The sequence below is a fragment of the Telopea speciosissima genome, chromosome 8, assembly GCF_018873765.1.
Source record: "Telopea speciosissima isolate NSW1024214 ecotype Mountain lineage chromosome 8, Tspe_v1, whole genome shotgun sequence".
Lineage (NCBI taxonomy): Eukaryota > Viridiplantae > Streptophyta > Magnoliopsida > Proteales > Proteaceae > Telopea > Telopea speciosissima.
Genome location: NC_057923.1, coordinates 50,309,308 through 50,327,336, shown reverse-complemented (window position 1 = coordinate 50,327,336; position 18,029 = coordinate 50,309,308). Strand labels below are relative to the sequence as shown.

General features: G+C 37.9%; 1 protein-coding gene across 3 annotated transcripts in view; it reads left to right on the top strand.

The window, feature by feature from the left end:
- LOC122671267 overlaps positions 1 to 18,029 on the top strand; it is a 71,477-nt gene that overhangs the window by 52,466 nt on the left and 982 nt on the right. For 2 of the 3 annotated variants that reach the window (XM_043868397.1, XM_043868396.1), the window contains exons 7-23: positions 3,885 to 3,960; positions 7,870 to 8,314; positions 9,983 to 10,321; positions 10,410 to 10,616; positions 10,786 to 10,884; positions 10,981 to 11,053; positions 11,593 to 11,720; positions 11,830 to 12,124; positions 12,257 to 12,495; positions 13,173 to 13,297; positions 13,544 to 13,661; positions 15,881 to 15,936; positions 16,030 to 16,123; positions 16,902 to 17,097; positions 17,182 to 17,253; positions 17,342 to 17,445; positions 17,580 to 17,642. In XM_043868397.1, coding sequence (XP_043724332.1) covers positions 3,885 to 3,960; positions 7,870 to 8,314; positions 9,983 to 10,321; positions 10,410 to 10,616; positions 10,786 to 10,884; positions 10,981 to 11,053; positions 11,593 to 11,720; positions 11,830 to 12,124; positions 12,257 to 12,495; positions 13,173 to 13,297; positions 13,544 to 13,661; positions 15,881 to 15,936; positions 16,030 to 16,123; positions 16,902 to 17,097; positions 17,182 to 17,253; positions 17,342 to 17,445; positions 17,580 to 17,642 — 2,729 coding nt within the window. The remainder of the gene's footprint in view (positions 1 to 3,884; positions 3,961 to 7,869; positions 8,315 to 9,982; positions 10,322 to 10,409; positions 10,617 to 10,785; positions 10,885 to 10,980; positions 11,054 to 11,592; positions 11,721 to 11,829; positions 12,125 to 12,256; positions 12,496 to 13,172; positions 13,298 to 13,543; positions 13,662 to 15,880; positions 15,937 to 16,029; positions 16,124 to 16,901; positions 17,098 to 17,181; positions 17,254 to 17,341; positions 17,446 to 17,579; positions 17,643 to 18,029) is intronic. The other variant, XM_043868398.1, reaches the window with a different exon arrangement.

Here is an 18,029-nt window from a genome sequence, read left to right as displayed (position 1 = left end):
CAGAGGAAAGCACAGAAGAGGTGCTCTATAGCCTTGATGGTGGCTTTAGGGATACTGAAAATACCACACCAATAGATGTAGGAAGCTTGAAGAACCGAACGAATGCACTCAAGTCTGCCTGCATAGGATAGGAGTTTGCCTTTCCAAAGCTGCAGACGTTTACGGATGTTGTCCAGCATGGGAGCGCAGTGATGGCTAACAACAAGAATGAACTAGGAACTTCCTTAACTGATCACTACTTCTTTTAAGCAAGGTTCAAAAATTCGTCTCGAGGAGGTGTCTCGACCAGGTCAAGATTCTCGAGATCTCGGTGAGATAGTGCATTTTTTTTTTGTTTCGGTGGGCAAATGGCCATAGTTGGCTCTGAAACTTTAAGAGAAGCTTGTTTTAGGCTTAATAAACATATTTAAGTCTTCAAATTGTAAAATAAAGCATCCAATTTTGTGATTTGGATTTGCACCCTTGGTTGGCAGTAAACGTTGAATCCTTGTGTAATATTTGCCTATATACATTGTTTGAGTGCTATAAGACATAGTGGGCAAAGAAAACAAGTAAATTATGCAATAATGGATGAAGACAGATAATATTGAATAATCATTTAAGAAATAATTAAGGACTTAAAGTAAAAACTACGAAGTACAGTGATGAATGAACAATGCATATTAAATAGACACCCAGTAATGTAAGATTAGATTAGGATTAACCTTGTCCCAATTACCCACAACATAAATAACCGAATAGCAGCCAAAACACTGCAACTGCAGATCTGAAACAGAGGTACATCAGAAAATTGCTAACTCCAGAACCAGTAGTTCCCCAACTCGTATGGTACTGATACTCCTAACAAGTAAAGGTCCAATAAGGGTGATGAAACCCTAGAAATCTCAGCTTCGATTGATGGCTGAAGAGGGAGATACCAGCAGGTCACTAAAATAGAAGGTAAACTCAGATTTAGTAACTTAGCGAGTAGAGACCAAACCAGCTGGCAGAATGCAATCAAACTTGGATCGATTGGTGCTTGTATGGAGAAGAAGCACTGCTGAAAGTTTCACTTGATTCTGATGGTTGAGCTGGAAGATATGACAGCAACACCCAAAATAGAAACTAATTCTCTGCAGGCCAAACTAGCCACCAGTTTGGGCTCTAACTTGGATCGAGTGTAGGGGGTTACGGAGAGAAGGCTCTGCTGAAAATTTGGTGAAATTCTGATTGGTAGAAGTGAAGTTATAGGGGTGGAATGAAAATAGAAGGTTATGGAGAATAGGGCAATTTAGCCAGCAGAACAGGCTAAAAACTGGATCGAGTGGAGGGGTGTTGGTATGATGTTATGCTCCAAAACCCAGTAAGTTTTGATGGGGGGGGGTTATAGAGTTATGGAATTAGAACGTTGCAGCAACAACTCAACTTGCAGGAGCAGCAGCAGGCTTCAGTCGATGGCAGCAACAGTCTTGCAGTGACTGGGGGTTGATTGCAGCTCTTTAATGAGTCTTCATAGCACTGGAATTGCTCAACAGAGAACAGTAGCAACACAGGAATCGATTGGAGATGGAGAGAATGGAGAAGAAGAGAATTAGTAAGTAGGGGGGATAGGTGGATTAGGCTCTTTGCCAGGCTCCTTCAGCCCTTCAAGTCACAAGCAATTAGACATGAGAATCTTCATGCTTCAAAGCAAAATTTCATTCATCAAACAAATCGTGATGAGCCTCTAAAGGCTGTTACATATAAATAAAAGACATAGCTTGCATCTCAAGCTTTAACAAAAATAGAAACTACTTAGAAATAGAAACTAATAAAATTTAGTAACTAGGAATGACATGAATTTGAAACTACTAAATACGAATTGATTCTAAAGCCTTCAAATCTCCTCAACTGAATCATGTGGACCCCACTTTAGATGGCTTAATAGGTGCAGCCGAACTCCATAGGTTGTGGTCCCCAGCCTTTAAGTTGTCTCCATCGGTTTAGTTAAAAAGACTTTAAGATATTGACAAACTGCCCCCATGATTCTTCTAGTAATATTCTCACCAAACCAAATTAAGGGGCTGTGACACTGTTCACGTGAACAGTGTTTGGCCTCTTTTTCTTCATGTTTTGTCCTTCATCTCTCAGGTACAGTGAACAATACATATGTCATAGACACCATATTCTTCCATGTCCCAACAATACAATATTGTGAGTCTGTGACTGTCTATTGATATGAACTATGACATGCTAGATCAAGTCCATTCATGGTCTGATGGAACCGACGTGCATTGTCTTCCGTCTGCATGACATATGAATGCCACATCATAGTGTTCAAGAAGAAACAAGAGTAGTTTCTTCTCAAGCAGGTCGAGATATCCGAGATTTTCGAGGTTTCGCCAAAATTTTTGAGATTTCACCGAAATTTCGGTCGAGTTTACTGAAACCATGCAGATTTGGGTCTCATTAGAGAACTCGTCTTGACCAGGTCAAGATTCTCGAGTTTTCCAAGATTCGTGAGATCTCGGTGAGTTTTAGAACTATGCTTTTAAGTAATAAAATAATCATAATACTATGTGAAAATAAAATTCTTCTGGGAAAGGTTTTTATGAATACAAGTACTATCTATTTACTACAACTCATGACCAACTGTTTGCTGATTAATTAGCAGTTGTGTGGCTTTGAATTGAAATCAAAGCAGAAGTCTTCTTAAGTTGCTGTTATTTTACGTTCCTGGCTGGCAGATCATGATGTTCATTTTTCTCCATACGCTTTTGTGGTTTGATTCTACTTATGTTTAGACAAACATTATTTAAGGGGATTTTCTTATTGACACCCCTCAAGGTGTCAAATAATTTGCAACCTTTTTTCCCTTTTAGTACAACAACAACAACAAACTCAGCCTTATCCCAACTTAATGGGGTCGGCTACATGGATCCAAACAGACAAAGTAGGGAAACTGCAATCTAAACAAAAGAAAAAGAAAATGGAAAATGAGATGAGAAAAGAAAAAGGAAAACAACAAATGGAAGATGGAAAATGAAAGAAAAATGAGAGGTGAAAGATTAGAGTAAGAGAAAAGAGGCACAGCACAGCCAGTCAAGAGAATCTCAGCTAGATGGGGTCTACAACATGGATCCTTGCCCTCCAATAGGCTCTATCCGAGGTCGTACTTGGTACAAGACCTAGACTATGCATGCCCTTCCTCACAACTTCTCCTATGGTCATTTTCAGCCTGCCCCTAGCTCTTTTAGCTCCTTCAATCGGGATCATATCACTCTTCCTTACTGGGGCGTCCCTAGGCCTTCATTGCACATGACCATACCACCTCAAACGACTCTTTCTGAGCTTGTCATTGATCGGGGCAATTCCCAAGTCTGCTCTAAAACGTTCATTCCTTACTTTATCCTTCCTAGTTTTTTCGCACATCGGGATCATATCATTTTTTGCCTTTTTAGTATGACATACAATTTTTCCCAATGAGGGTAAATATTTTCATTTCACATGTACACTCGAAAAATGTGAATGATAATGGCACCTTTTGATAATGACATAATGATATGTCACTTTCAAATTATTTTTGAAAACCCTTTTATACCCTTAAAGAATCTTTTGGGAATAAGACAAGGGGCAATTATAAGGTATCAAGTTCCAAATACACATGAGACACATCTTATTGAAGGCATATATTTCTTTATCTTCTATCAGCAGCAACAACTTATCACACATGGGAATTTTCATGTTAATCTGTGTGCTGTGGTTTCTTCGTCTTGATGCTCAAATTTTCTTCCTGTAAATGGTTGGAGGATGAAATATTTCCTGTAATGGACATCAAGTGAACTTTTATTGAATTTTAATCCTGCAACTCCAGTTTGTTTGAATGTCTATTTGACACCACTTTTTTTTTCTTCTCTCTTTTACAGAAGCTGCTGGGATTTCCTTTCCTAGTCATCAATCCATTGTTGGAATTCTTCCCCAACCTTGTACTTCTGGAAATAGGCAAGATATAAGAACTAAGAAGTGCTGAAAGTTCACCTATTTGGTTTCTGGTTTGAATGATATCATATCTAGTTAGGTTTGTGGCCATAGTTTGTTGACTTCATCTAGAATGTCTCTCCATACATTTTAAAGGTCTACCAATTTTTAATGATCGACTTGACACTAAAAGGTTCTAATATAAGTGTACTTATCTAGATTTCTTCTACTTGCCATTTTTCATGTTTAAAGTGGGCAACTACATTGTCAGCATCTGTTAGTTTTTTAGTACCAGAGTGTTGGTCTGCCAGAACTCTATATATAGAAATGTAGCTTGACAAAAGGATTTGACATTTTAAGAGTACCCAATTGCAAATCCAGATGCAAAAGGTATCTGAATTTGTATCTGATTTTGGATATGAATCCAGATCTCTGTTATGCAAACAATACATGAAACCATGGAACACCCGGGATGACAAAACCCAACATGGTTGTGTATGAGAAATGTATCTGAAACCATAGTTCAATATCTCGCGATATATCGGTATCTCGGGCCTACCGAGATATCCGAAATATCCAAAATATACCGAAATTTCGTCAAAATATGGTATTTTTTCTGCCATATTTTGGCACTCCATCTCGATGGGTTTTTGGCCATATTAAGGCCTAATACTTCATGTACACCCTTATTTAAGCTAAATAAACACATCTAAACCTTCATATTGCAAAAAAAAATGAACTCAAAGTGGTGTTTTGGGTTTGCACCCTTGATTGACTGTATACGGTCGGACCCTGATGGATAAAATAGTTAAATACATATTGTTTAAGTACTAAAAGACATAATAAGAAATTTAAACAAAGTAATGAAACAAAAATAAAGTCAAATGTAGCCTCTAGTTTAAACTTTAAAGTTTAAATTCATAAAGTCATAAGTGCATAAATCATAACTCATAAACTTCATAATAGTCAATAGTTCAATACTCAATACACAGTATTTCTACGAAATTTACTGAAATATACTGTAATGTACCGAAATTTACTGAAATATACTGCTCAATACACAGTATTTCTACGAAATATACCGAAATTTCTATGAAATTTGAATTTTTTTCATTTCGGAAGCCCATCTCGTCTCGGTAGTGTCAAAATTACCGAAATTTCGGCGATATATCGCAAAATTTTGTACCATGTCTGAAACTCACCCAAAACCCAAAAGTTGGACACATGAACGTGGCTGTGAAGAAGGTTAATCCTTATTTTGTCACACTAGCCCCCTTCTGAAACATTTTAACCAAATTCTCGTATACATGTCCTATCCAGAACACATCCAACATATCAGGTTTTGGGGGCAGGTGGATCTGCATCCTGAACAAACACACCCATGCCCAGTTCCCATAATAATCCTATGTGACATTAATCCATATTTTTGGCCATCCATTTACATCCCTATAAGAAACCGGACCATTGACTAGCTTCATTTCCAACTGCCAGGATAAAAGAAACAGGCAAACATTGATAACCTCAAATTGATATTGTCATTACTCCTTTCCTTAATCAACTAGAATTTATGAGATCTTGATGTTGTTGGAGAGGTTCCTACATAGCCTACCAACACCCCCCTCCCAAACCAAAAAAAAAAAAAGGCATCTTTGGACCCTAACATATTTGGCCTAAAGAGAAGTTGAGTTGCACTAAAAAAAATTAAATGAACACAGCTCACTATAAAAAGAGAGAGCAAAAGATTGTACAAAATTTGACTAGGTGGCCAAAATTTGAACGAAAAGAAAAATATTGTAAATCCAAATGTTATCCTCATGACCTCCAATATGGTGAAAATGAATAAACCATAAATAAAAGGTTGTTTGTTCTAATTAATTGTACTGTCTCTTGACTTTCTTCTGATCCTGCATTGTTCCATCCCTAGGGATGCGGCCATATGGGTCCCATTTTGAACCCTTTCTATTTTCTTTTGTATCAAAATTTGAACTAATAGACTTTTTGGCATTCAAGTTTGGTAAACTACTTCAAATGATCTATGTGCACTTCTCTTCATGAAATGAAGTTCCTATTAGGATTTTTTTCTTTTTTCTTACCACTCTTTTCTTAGTGAAATATTCAAAGATTAAAGAAAATAAAAAGTTATTTATGGAACTATTACATGAAAATCAAACACGGAATGTCATTTCTGGAGGAATGACTAGCCGGATAGATACTAAAAGCCATAGTTATTTTCATAAAATCAGGTTCATTGAAGTTAAAGAAACCTTGAGAAAGAAGAAATAGGGAAAGCATTGGGAACAGATGATATCCATATTGATGTTTGGAAATGCAAGGGAGTGGGTGGATTGTGTTGATTAACTAAATTATTTATTCAACAAGATTATTGGCAGTTGTTAGAAGTATTGAGGGGGAACCATCTATGGGTCTCGGGATTAGCATCTGGCACTAGTACCGAGATCCCTTATGGGTCTCGTGTTGTGCCTTTTGTTCTGGTCTTTCCAGATTTCCCCTATCCCTTTATATATTGTATTCTCTTCATTTTTGAATTAATTGAAGTTGCGGCTGCAGTTTTGTTCCTCTCTTCTCTGGTTTCATAGATTACAGCAGTAAAAAAAAAAAAATTTGCTGGATGAATTGAAAAAAACCATGGTTGTCAAGGTGTCACCTAGGTATTAAGGCGGTTCTCAGGTCCAAGGTGACCAGTCACCTAGTTGTCTAGTTGCCCAGACTTGAAATGGAGGAGGAGAAGGAAGGGATAGCCAAGGAAAAAGAAAAATGAAGCAGAGGAAGAAGAGAAAGGAGATGGAGGAAAGAAGAAGAAGCAAGAGATAGATAAAGGAGGAGGAAGAAGAGGTGGGAGGGAGAAAGACATACATACCTGATACATTGCAAGTTGCCTGTAGAAGTCGCTGCTGCAAGTTTCCGCTGGCCCTCGTTCTTCAACCTCAGGCCAAATGCTTCCACAATCCAAGTCACTGCTACAAAATAACCAAAGCCTAACTAAGTGATGTAAAGTACCCATGATACGATGTCAACAATCACTTTTTAAGCTTATAAGTTTTTCGTTCCATCTCTATCCTTTTATTTTAGATAAACAAAATACCCACATAAGGATTTACATATTACTTACCATACCCTTAATTGAACCCCCTCCCTCATGAGAGTAAGGCGTCCACCTTTCCATCTTGGTGCTCACCTAGGAGATGGTTAAGCGTCCTGGTAGGACGCCAGCGCCTAGGTCTCCTTGACAACCTTGCAAAAAATCATTGTCATTGTTATCTATAAGAACAGGCAATCACAGTTGTCATGGCATCTAGGCGACCTAAGGCGTTGGAGGGGGCCTGGACGGAAGACGACACCAACAAGGTGACCAAGGCGTTTGGATGCCTAAGCGTCGCCGTGACAACTATGATTGCAAGATCAAACTTATGAACCATACTGAGAAACTTTGGGGAAGAATGGTTGAGAATAGATGGAGACAAGAACATAATTGTCAATGCGTGGTTTAGGTGACCGCTTTGGCATCCAAGCACCTTGACAACTAGTGTCGCCTAAGCGGGAGTTTTGGTCACCTTGTTGAAACAAGACCGAGACCCAAGTTTTTGAACTTTGCTCATGGCTTGTACAGTATGGCAAAGATCTACTGGTTTTTCTTCTGAATAATTTTCATTTAGCTGTCAAAAGAAGTTAAGATCATATGATTTTTATTCAATGAAATTACAGGAAAATGGTTACTAGCTGCACAGTTTATTTTTTTGTGTGGAATTTATGTATTGCTTGAAATCTTTGGATTCATTGAATTCACATCCTTTCTTACATTGCATAATATCAATTGTCATATGAGACTAGGACATGAATGATGATTGCACTGCTCAAGTTACCAAAAAATAATTATACCCTATTGGATTTCTAAGAATTATTGTCCATCTGCAGAGTTCTGATCGCATATGAGAATGGGTTGATTATTCTCTGGGATGTTTCCGAGGGTCGGGTTGTTCTTGTTAGAGGCTATAAGGATCTCCAGTTGAAGGAATCTTCAAATGGAGTGAGTAATGAACCTCCAGACAATGCATCCAACAATGAAGAAGAGGAGAAAGAGATAAGCTCTCTTTGTTGGGCGTCTTCCAATGGATCCATTCTTGCTGTGGGATATGTAGATGGAGATATAATGTTATGGAATACATCAAATACTTCTTCTACCAAAGGCCCACAATCGGGAACATCATCTAATAATGTTTTCAAGCTACAACTATCCTCTGCGAAGAGAAGAATCCCTGTGATTGTCTTACACTGGTCTGCAAATAGATCACAAGATCATCATGGAGGGCAACTTTTTGTCTATGGTGGTGATGAAATAGGATCTGAAGAAGTTCTGACGGTGCTCTTCTTCTTTTCCCTTGTCTCCTAATTTAGCTGTTGAATGTTCTGATTTTAAGGTTTAGTGATTTACATTCTATGTCCTTGGAACCAACCTGTCTTTTACTAATGCTGATGCACCGTGTTATTTCTTCTATGTTAATCCTTTCTATTAGATATTATTACTCAAGGAAATAGTTTAAGCTTCTGACACCTTTTAGATACCATCTTAAATCAGTAGATTAGACCATTTGTTTAAGTAATTATTTCAAAAGATGCCTGACATTTGGATTTGAAAGCAACACAATTACTGTTGCTTGATGCTGCATACCTTCTTTCTCAGCATGAAATAGGAGATAGGCAGTAGTAATAATAGTGTCCATTTCCTAGGAGTTGATTGATCTTGAGCTTAGTTCCACAAATATTCTTGCCATATGCAATCTCCTTGCTTCTGGAGCGCACAAAATCAGCTCTGTTTGGAAGGGAGCTGCCTCTGAACAAATCTAAGAATCAGGAAGCATGGTTAATTTTCTGATTCATGCTCCCTGAGGATTATTACCACGCCTGCTTTTGGTGTGTAAAACCAGCTGTTTAGGTCCTTTAGGAGGGAATTGCATCTGAAACAGTCACAAAAACCAGGCTGCATGGTTCATTTTCTGTTTTTTTAATAGATAACACATTTTATTAGAAAGCAATAGAAGTTCCATTTCATGCTCCCTGAATCATTACTTTATAAGTTGCTTCCACTGTACCTTTAAATGGTCCTTCATTCAGTTGTTACAATAGTCTTTCCTTTCATCCATAATCTCTCTTCTTAAATATATCCAAACACAAGCCTCACCCCAGCCCCTGCCCCTGCCCAGGGGCAAGTACTGTCACCTTCACACTTGAGATATCTAGTTCTTCATTTTTACTTGAAAGAAAGTCATTAGGCACAACAATCATTTTTAGGCAAGTAATCTGAATTACAAGTGGTTCTATAACCATTATTCCCTAGATGGTTAAATATTTGCACAGGCCACTTTTATTTTCCAAACACCCTTGTTGTCAAGGTGGTTTATGTAATTTACTACTTACAATTCAAACCAATCCTCGATACATGCATGCCCATAAATCGAAGGTCCCTTGGACTATGCATTATGCACCAAATCCAAGCCAGCTATTTCTTAGCAGTTAGTACCTGTAGGTTCAAACCATGTTATATAACAAAAAATGAAGCATGATTGAGAAAGAAATACATGTTAGGATTGACTTTCTTTGGCTCAATGATATGTGAAGATGGTACTACATTTTCTTAGCAAATCCTGTCATATGATTCATTCTTTCATGTCTCCATGTTGATTATGATTCATTACATAGTTATCAAGGCGGGAAGGCGACCATGGCGTTTTAGAGGGTCAAAATTCAAGGCGACACCGCCATGGCGCCCAAGGCGGCCAAGGCGACCAAGGAGCCTGGACGCCATGGCGACACCTTGATAACTATGATTCATTATCAATAACTGAGCTGTTGAGTCCATATTGCTTTAAGAAAGTACGAACACTAAAGGACAATGTCTTGTATGACTTTACTTTTTGGGGACTGAGCATAGGAAAGAGTGAACTACCACTCATTTGCCGCTCTTTGTTAATTTTTTGTTTAGTATCGGAAAGGTGCCATTCATATTTCTTTCTTTTCTCCCCTGTTGCAGGTCCTGAATCTTGACTGGTCTTCTGGGATAGAGACTTCAAAATGTGTCTTTCGTGTGGACCTTTCACTTAATGGCTCTTTTGCAGACATGATTTTAATACCAGATGCTGGGGCAACAGAGAATAACTACACAGCTGCCTTATTTGTCTTGACAAACCCTGGACAATTGCATGTATATGATGATTCTTGCTTATCTGCATTGACATCTCAGCGAGAGAAAAGGCCTTCTATTCCCTCCATGCAATTTCCTTCAGTAATACCTACTATAGATCCATGCATGACTGTGGCAAAAGTCAGTTTCTTAACTGGGAGCACAAACTCATCAAAGGTTCTCTCAGAGGTATTGCATTTTATTATGTGCAAGAAATTCCAAAATTTGATATAGTTTCACCCCAGTTCATTGAATTGGGTTCTGTTTCTTTGAGTAGATGGTTTCAGCCATGAAAACTGGAGTGAAATCTACCCTAACGTCCTGTAACAAGTGGGCTTTGACGGGTGGTATTCCCAGCCAGTTGTCCTTTTCTGAAGTCAATGGGGTTGAGAAAATATATATAGCTGGTTACCAAGATGGATCTGTTCGAGTATGGGATGCTACATATCCAGTCCTATCACTTATACTTGTTTTATATGGCGAGGTTAGAGCTTCTTGACAACCAAATCATCTGATCATTTCAGATTTTAAGAAAATATATATGCCTCTCTTTCACCATGATGATGTTCATCAAAACCATTGCTTAACTGATTTGGGAATGTGCTATGTGCTATGTGCTATATGGAACAACATATATAATCTGAAATTGGCAGGTTCAGGGTATTAAAGTGGCTGGTGCAGGTGCTTCAGTATCAGCATTGGACTTCTGCTCTCTGATTTCAACTTTAGCTGTTGGAAATGAGCGTGGTCTGGTCAGAACAATTCTTCTAGTAGCTACTTCTTTGACTCTTGAGTAAACTTTATGCTATATTGATTAGTCGTATTTTTGCTTTTATGAACATGTGTAGGTTCGTGTCTATAAGCTCAACGCCAGTTCCAGTGAGACAGGCTTTCACTTTCTGACAGAAACTAAACATGAAGGTGTCATCTCTACAGTGTTAATTACATTATTCAGTGTCGAGCAAAACTCTTTACCAAATAGATGAATGAAATATTGCTAGAGATCATCTATATTGACTAGCTAGGTGACAACTGATATAAATGGTAGATGCTCGATTGTTCTCGTACTTAATTGGCACACGAAAGTTATACATTCTAACGCTCATAAATATAATACAACCTCTGTTCTGGCAGTTTTCAAATTATTTATAAATCTAAAATTCAGCTTTGCATTCACAACAAGATGGTTGTAATAATCTTTTCACTTTTGAGGCATTGTTGTAAACTTGAAATGGATGTCAGCTTTCTTTTTCTTTATGGTTGCAGATGCTAAGTCTTTTATGGATATCTACTTATCGCAAATGATAAGTTTTGCTTCCTGTCTTGGAATTCATTTCTGAGATACCCATCATACTGTTAATTAACAGTTACTGTCTTAATGCTATTTATTAATGATAACATATTGTTGCCTTCTCTTTCTAATTTCTTGATAATTTCAATTTTGTGAAACTGTTCCACAGTTCACACCATGCATCAAGAGAAGGGGCTTCAATGTACTGCTGTCTTTTCCTTAATCGACTCTCCCATTCAAACCCTGAAATTCGCAAAATCTGGAGCTGAACTTGCTGTTGGATTTGAGTGTGGTCGGGTTGGTATCATCCACCTAGTGGCCTGCTTTAGATCTTCTTTAGAGTTGTTGACTGGTCATTTTGATTAAGTTATTGATAAATATCCATTGTTTGTTGCCCTCATTTCAGGTCGCTGTATTTGATATGTCTTCAATTTCTCTTAAGTTTCTTACGAACTGTGTATCTGGCTCTAGTTCAGCTGTTATTTCTTTGACTATGAAAGCATTTTCGGATATTCAAAGCCTAATAATAAACAGCCCAAAGAATTCAGGACCTGCAAATCCAAAGGATCCTACTGAAGATATGGTTTTAGTTCTAACCAGGAATGCACACATTTTGGTTATCGATGGTGCGAGTGGTAATTTGATCAGCTCTAGGCCAATGCACGTGAAGGAGTCAACTGCCATTTCCATGTATGTCATAGGCAAGTAATATTTTCTTCCAGAAAATAACCATGTGTTTGTGTATCGATCTTAATTTATCTTCTGTAATCAGATGTTTCTTTATTGTAGTTGCATTTATGATTTATGCATTTATGGGACTTTTTCTACTTCAGAGGGCATCAATTCAGTCTCCGAAGCTTCCCACGAAAAGCATCCACAGCATCTGTCCCATGAAATTACTGTTCAGAATGATTCTGCACCCTCCAATACTAGCAGTGGAATTAAGCCAGAAGAAGTTGAACTTCAAACTTCTAGTGAAATTACATGTTCAGGGGAAAAGTTATTGGATTCAGTTGTTGTGCTTTGTTGTGAAGACACTGTTCGATTATACTCATTAAAATCTGTGATTCAGGTACATCATTTTTCTTTTTTGTATTGAGTGTGATTTCTTCAGACAAACATGTCTAGGGAGGTGTCTCTTGTCAAGCCCCCTTAGGTGCTTCCATCTGCCACATGTTAGGTTAGTCTCTGCTCAAATTCTGTGGGCAAGTTGTCTACTTCGCTCAACTCGTGTGATAAGTTTCATCGTCAAAGCGGTAAACCATGTTGCACTATCTCAAAACAACTGGGAATTTTTTTTTTTGCCCTATTAACAGGTCAGGTCTCGTGAAGATTTTGATGACTAGTGTTACTAGGTTTAAAGGTTTCAATACCCTGTGGGCCACGTGATTGAGTTTGGCCTTGAAATTTGACAGATGGCCAGTCACATGATCTCCTATCTATCCAACTGTTAGAGTTGTCACATCAGCCCTCTATTGATTTGATAGCTGAAAATGTGGAGGAGAAAATCCACTCGATGGTGGGCCATTAGGTTGAGATGGAGCATGAAATTTGACATGGAGACATTTCAAGGGATGCTTTATTTATCCAATGGTCGGATTGATCACATTAGCCCTCCACATTGCAGAATTAGAATGCATGCCAAGAGAGAGTACTCAACATGCTCATCTGAAGAGCCATTTACATTTTGGTTTTCTTATGTGTTATTATTTCTGTTTGCCAATTAAAGTAACTTGTTTTCTATATTAGGGGAAAAAGAAGTCCATTCGTAAAGTGAAACTTGGTAAACCTTGTTGTTGGGCTACAACTTTCAAGAAAGATGAGAAAGTGAAAGGATTGATCTTATTCTACCAGACTGGAGCCATCGAAATAAGGTAAAGGTTGTAATGCTGGTGTCCCCCCCCCCCCCCCTTTGCTTAGTTTGCAGATAAATTGTTTCACATGATAGTAGTGATCTAATGGTATCAACTGTTTTCTTCATTTTAGAATATGAAATATAATTGATCCTTCTGATAGTAAATTTTATTTTACATGAGTATGAAAGGTTATTCAGCTTTGGTACTTGCCTGAGCGGTAAATTGGTAATGTAGTTCACGTGCTTGATCTTTGTCTTTGGGCAGGTCTCTGCCAGATTTAGAAGTGGTGGGAGAAAGTTCTTTAATGTCAATTCTGAGGTGGAGCTTCAAGACAAATATGAACAAGATGATGAGTTCTTATGATAATGGCCAGATTACACTGGTTGATATTTTTTTCTGTCTTCATAAAGCTCAGCTATTCTGCTTTTTAGCTATTCATTGCCTGAATTATTTTTCTTATTTGATTATAACTGCATCTTTGCTTTTTTCCTTTCCAGTTCTGATAAACAAGTGTTTCACAAGTGTCATTAGGATGTTACAAAATCATAATTGCAATAATTTATAAATATTATTTATAAATGTAGATTAAAGTTCTTGTAAAAGTTTTTCTAAATGATCATGAACAGTATTGTGTTTCACACTTTTCGGCATTGTTCTGGCCCAAAAAGTGCTGAAATAATTATTATGGAAAGTTGATTCAGGGTAACGCTAAATGGTTATCAGACTTCATCTGGGTACAACCCATTCTGCTGTTCGGATCCTATTTCAACTGTTTTGACATAAGCTTACTTGGTCAGTCCTTGATATTTTTGTTAGCTATATATTTTGCATAAAACAATAAATGTGCAAAACATGCTTTGGTGCAGTCATTAAGTACTCCGTAATCCCTTGTTTTTACTTTTGATTGGCAACAACACAAAGAATTTTACCAAGTAAAAAGGGAAGTAGTCCAGAATACCACCCTCCACATGAAACCACCAATGGCCTACCCACCAGCACTGGCTGCCAAAACATAAATACCCGAACCTGCAACTTCGCAAGATTTCTTTTACCAGAGACAATTTTCTTAACTTTTGAACCACCCTTTTCCCAATCAACTAAATCGACTTCTCCATCTATCCCTATAGAGTCCTGAATCTCAGGCTGTCTGAAGAAATTATCCCAAGTAACTCTTTTTTCAGTAGTGACGGGGTTTGTTCTTTGTAGATTTACTGGTCTTCTGTTTAGGGAGGGCAACAACCCTACCAGATGCCACAACTTTCTTGAGGCAACAATGATAGCATGTAGTAAGATGTTTGTTCCTCTTTCTGAGAGGTAGTGTTCAACTTTCCTTCACCCTAAAAGCAATCTTTATTTGTATGATCCGATTTGCGGAACCCCAAGTTGAATAGGTCAGCCTTCCAAAATGTCCCGATTGATAGAAACCCATCTGGGTTGAACGGTTCAGAGTGGGTTTACCAGAAGGAACAGAAAAAAAAAAATCTATTTCAGTGGCCAGGTGACCTCTCTGGGTCAACTATTTAGCTTGGTCCAGGTCTGAAAATTTGATCCATGTCTGAGATATCCTTTCAGCTCCTTTATTAAAGTGTAGATAGCGGATCTACCGGTGATATTCTTGTGGAGTCCCATTATGTGGATGGCATATCTGGAAAAGATCCGAATAGTGGACTACATGATCTCAAGTAAATGGATCATGGTGAACGTGTTTTCTGTCTGCAAATGAAATGCATAAACCATAATTCATCTTCTCATCCATTGCGCCTTGGCCGTAAAGGAGCTTCTTCTTAATGTTGTCTGAGAGGTGACTGTTGCCACGTCTGAATATCGAGTCCCTCGTTCATGGTGTCCTTGGGTAGTTTTAGGAGAAAAATCATGTGGAACATCGTAAATGGATTCATATCAAGCCCCTCATTCATGGTGTTTGTGAAAGGAATCCACACATTTTTGATAATGCATATACAAAGGAGCAGGTCATGAGGAAGATTTTCAATATGCAATTCCTTTGGGGGCTGACTTTCTAAGAATTTAAGGGAGTCTCTTTCCACATCCTGAAGGGATTGGACAAGAACCATAAATGAGTTTATGTCCCTTTGTTTATAAATTGTCTTCTATATGGTCCATAGCTTAATTTACTATATGTTATATTGGGCTGTGGCTGATTCTGACCTTGTGAATTCAAATCTTACCTTACATACAAGAGAAAACTCAGAAAGAGAGCCGAAAAAAATAATGCACTATAGTGATACAAAGGGTGGGAGACCAATTAATAACCGTCTGAATCTAAATTATCTTATTTCATCTGAATTTTCAAAAGAACTGTTTTCTGTACAATGTTTAGGCTAATAGCTAAAAAGCCACAACTTATCCGAAAATTTTGGTAAAAGCCCATGTTTATGGTCCTAGTGGTGCATTTTTCTGAAAGTATGAGGACATGTTTGCTGGCATTAAGCTTATTGTTATCATCCTTGTCACAATTAATTAATTGGGAAAGCATTTTAGATTTTGATCTTGCGCACAAAGATAACCGACATACGCAAACAGATGTATCTGTTGGTTTATATAGTTCCAACTTTTTTCTCTGATCTTGAGGATATTTTGCAGGCAAATGGGTATGAATTGGCATTCATCTCTTTTTTCACCTTTGAAAATGACTTCAGGTATGTTTGCATTTTTTCTGTGTTTTTTCAGTCTTGAATTCTTGACTAAAATGAAAATGAAATTTAAAATAAGTGCTAAGAGAACTCTTTTAGGATTCCGGAGTCTTTGCCTTGTCTTCATGATAAGGTTGTTGCAGCTGCTGCTGATGCTGCCATTAACTTCTCCTCAAGCCAGAGTAGAAAGCAGGTACCTAAGAATATTTTCATTTTTCTGGTGTCTTGTAGGCCGGCTTTGTCTGATTTTCTGAAAAATGTCATGCAATTTCAAAATCTTTTATGTTTGTCTCAAATGGTTAAGAAAATTTTAGTACTGCTTGATGGAGACCTTGAAAATAAACTTGAAAAATGGATACTTTTATGTTTATCTCAAAATCTTTTATGTTTGTCGCAGTATCTTTTATGTTTGCCAAGAATGGTTAAGAAAATTTTAGTACTGCTTGATGGGAAATAGACTGTAAAGGTTGGTGGACTAGGCCAAGAGTCACCACCCCTAAGTATACAAAGAACACCCCCCAGTGGTGGCCTAAAAAGACTTCACATTTTGCTGAGAAATTGATAACCAGCTACCCTTGGGGGGTGAGGGGTCGTCATACATTCAGGGTCGATCTGTATATAGAACTGGTTAGAAACTGACAAGAAGGCCAAATTTGCATCAATATTCTTCATAACAAAAGGACATCCATGGAAGTCAACTTTCATTACCCACTGGCTGAACCAGTTTTAATCAATCCACCTGTTTTCCCCACTGACATTCGGGTTGGTTCCAACTTCTGATAGTCATTTTACAACATTTTTACTCTTTGAAAGATATTATACCCTACAGTGGATTCTGTGTTGAACCAGAAAACTGAAAAACTTAAGTTTCTGAAGAATCCTATTTTGACAGTTGTCTGTCAAACAATTGCCTTGTGAAAATCGAGTTTTTTTTTTGGGAATTTGTGCTATGCTAACTCCTGTTTCTGCAGCTTACTGGTCCTGGTCTTTTAGGTGGTATCGTTAAGGGCTTTAAAGGGGAGAAATTGGGGCATGCAGAGAATCTTACCAAAAGCATGTCTAAAACTCAAATTACTATGAATTTAGAGAACATTTTTTCAAGGGTTCCCTTCTCAGACCCATCTATAGACATTACAAATGATCAAGAAGTTGTGGAGCTTGACATAGGTCTCTCTCTCTCTCTCTCTCTCTCTCTCACTCTCATCTTCCTTAACCCTCTATTTCTCACTTCATATTGTTCTCTTGGCATAGATGACATTGAAATCGATGAACCCAAACCTGTTGCATCTACTTCATCTCATCAAGGCAAGAATGATAAAAAAGGTATATCAGGCACCTTTTTTTTGGCATTTTTTATTATTTTGAAAACATCTTTTATATAGACTTCATGTCTATCCATTTGACACTGCAGACGCGGAAACAGACAGACAAAAATTGTTTGAAGGAGGAACTGTTGATCTGAAGCCAAGAGTTAGAACCCGAGAAGAAATCATTGCTAAGTACAGGCACGGAGGGGTATGTCCAAATAAACTTGAGTGTGTCCACTTAATCCAAATAAACTTGAGCGTGACCACTTAATCCAAATAAACTTAAGTGTGTCCACTTAACTTTTTATGGATCATGCTGGCTGACATGGTACACTAATCCAGGATGTTGCTGCGGTAGCAGCTCAAACAAGAGACAGGCTTGCGCAACGTCAGGAAAAACTTGAGGTAGTTTATGCTCTTGTCTATTGTCTTAGATTTCTTCAATTCTCGGTTGTGATACATGCAAGTGCTTGAGACTTGAGAGTTTTCATGGATCTTGACGGCTGGAATAATCTCTTGTTTTAGCTTCTGTTATACATCTGAAGATTGTCTGTGTTTAGTAAGAGGGAACCTACACAGTGACTCTTAATACTTAAAACCACGTGTCTACTGTCTACCCATTGTTACCTTGATGTTCATTTCTCTGCACACTTGAGTTGATTTCCTTAGGAAAACTGGTCTCATCTCCCACAGATAGGAGTTTGAAGTGAAAATGATTTGGTAGGAAGCAACTACCAGGAAACAGGTGGGGAAACACAACATGTAAGGGAAAATCCAAAAATACTTGTGTGC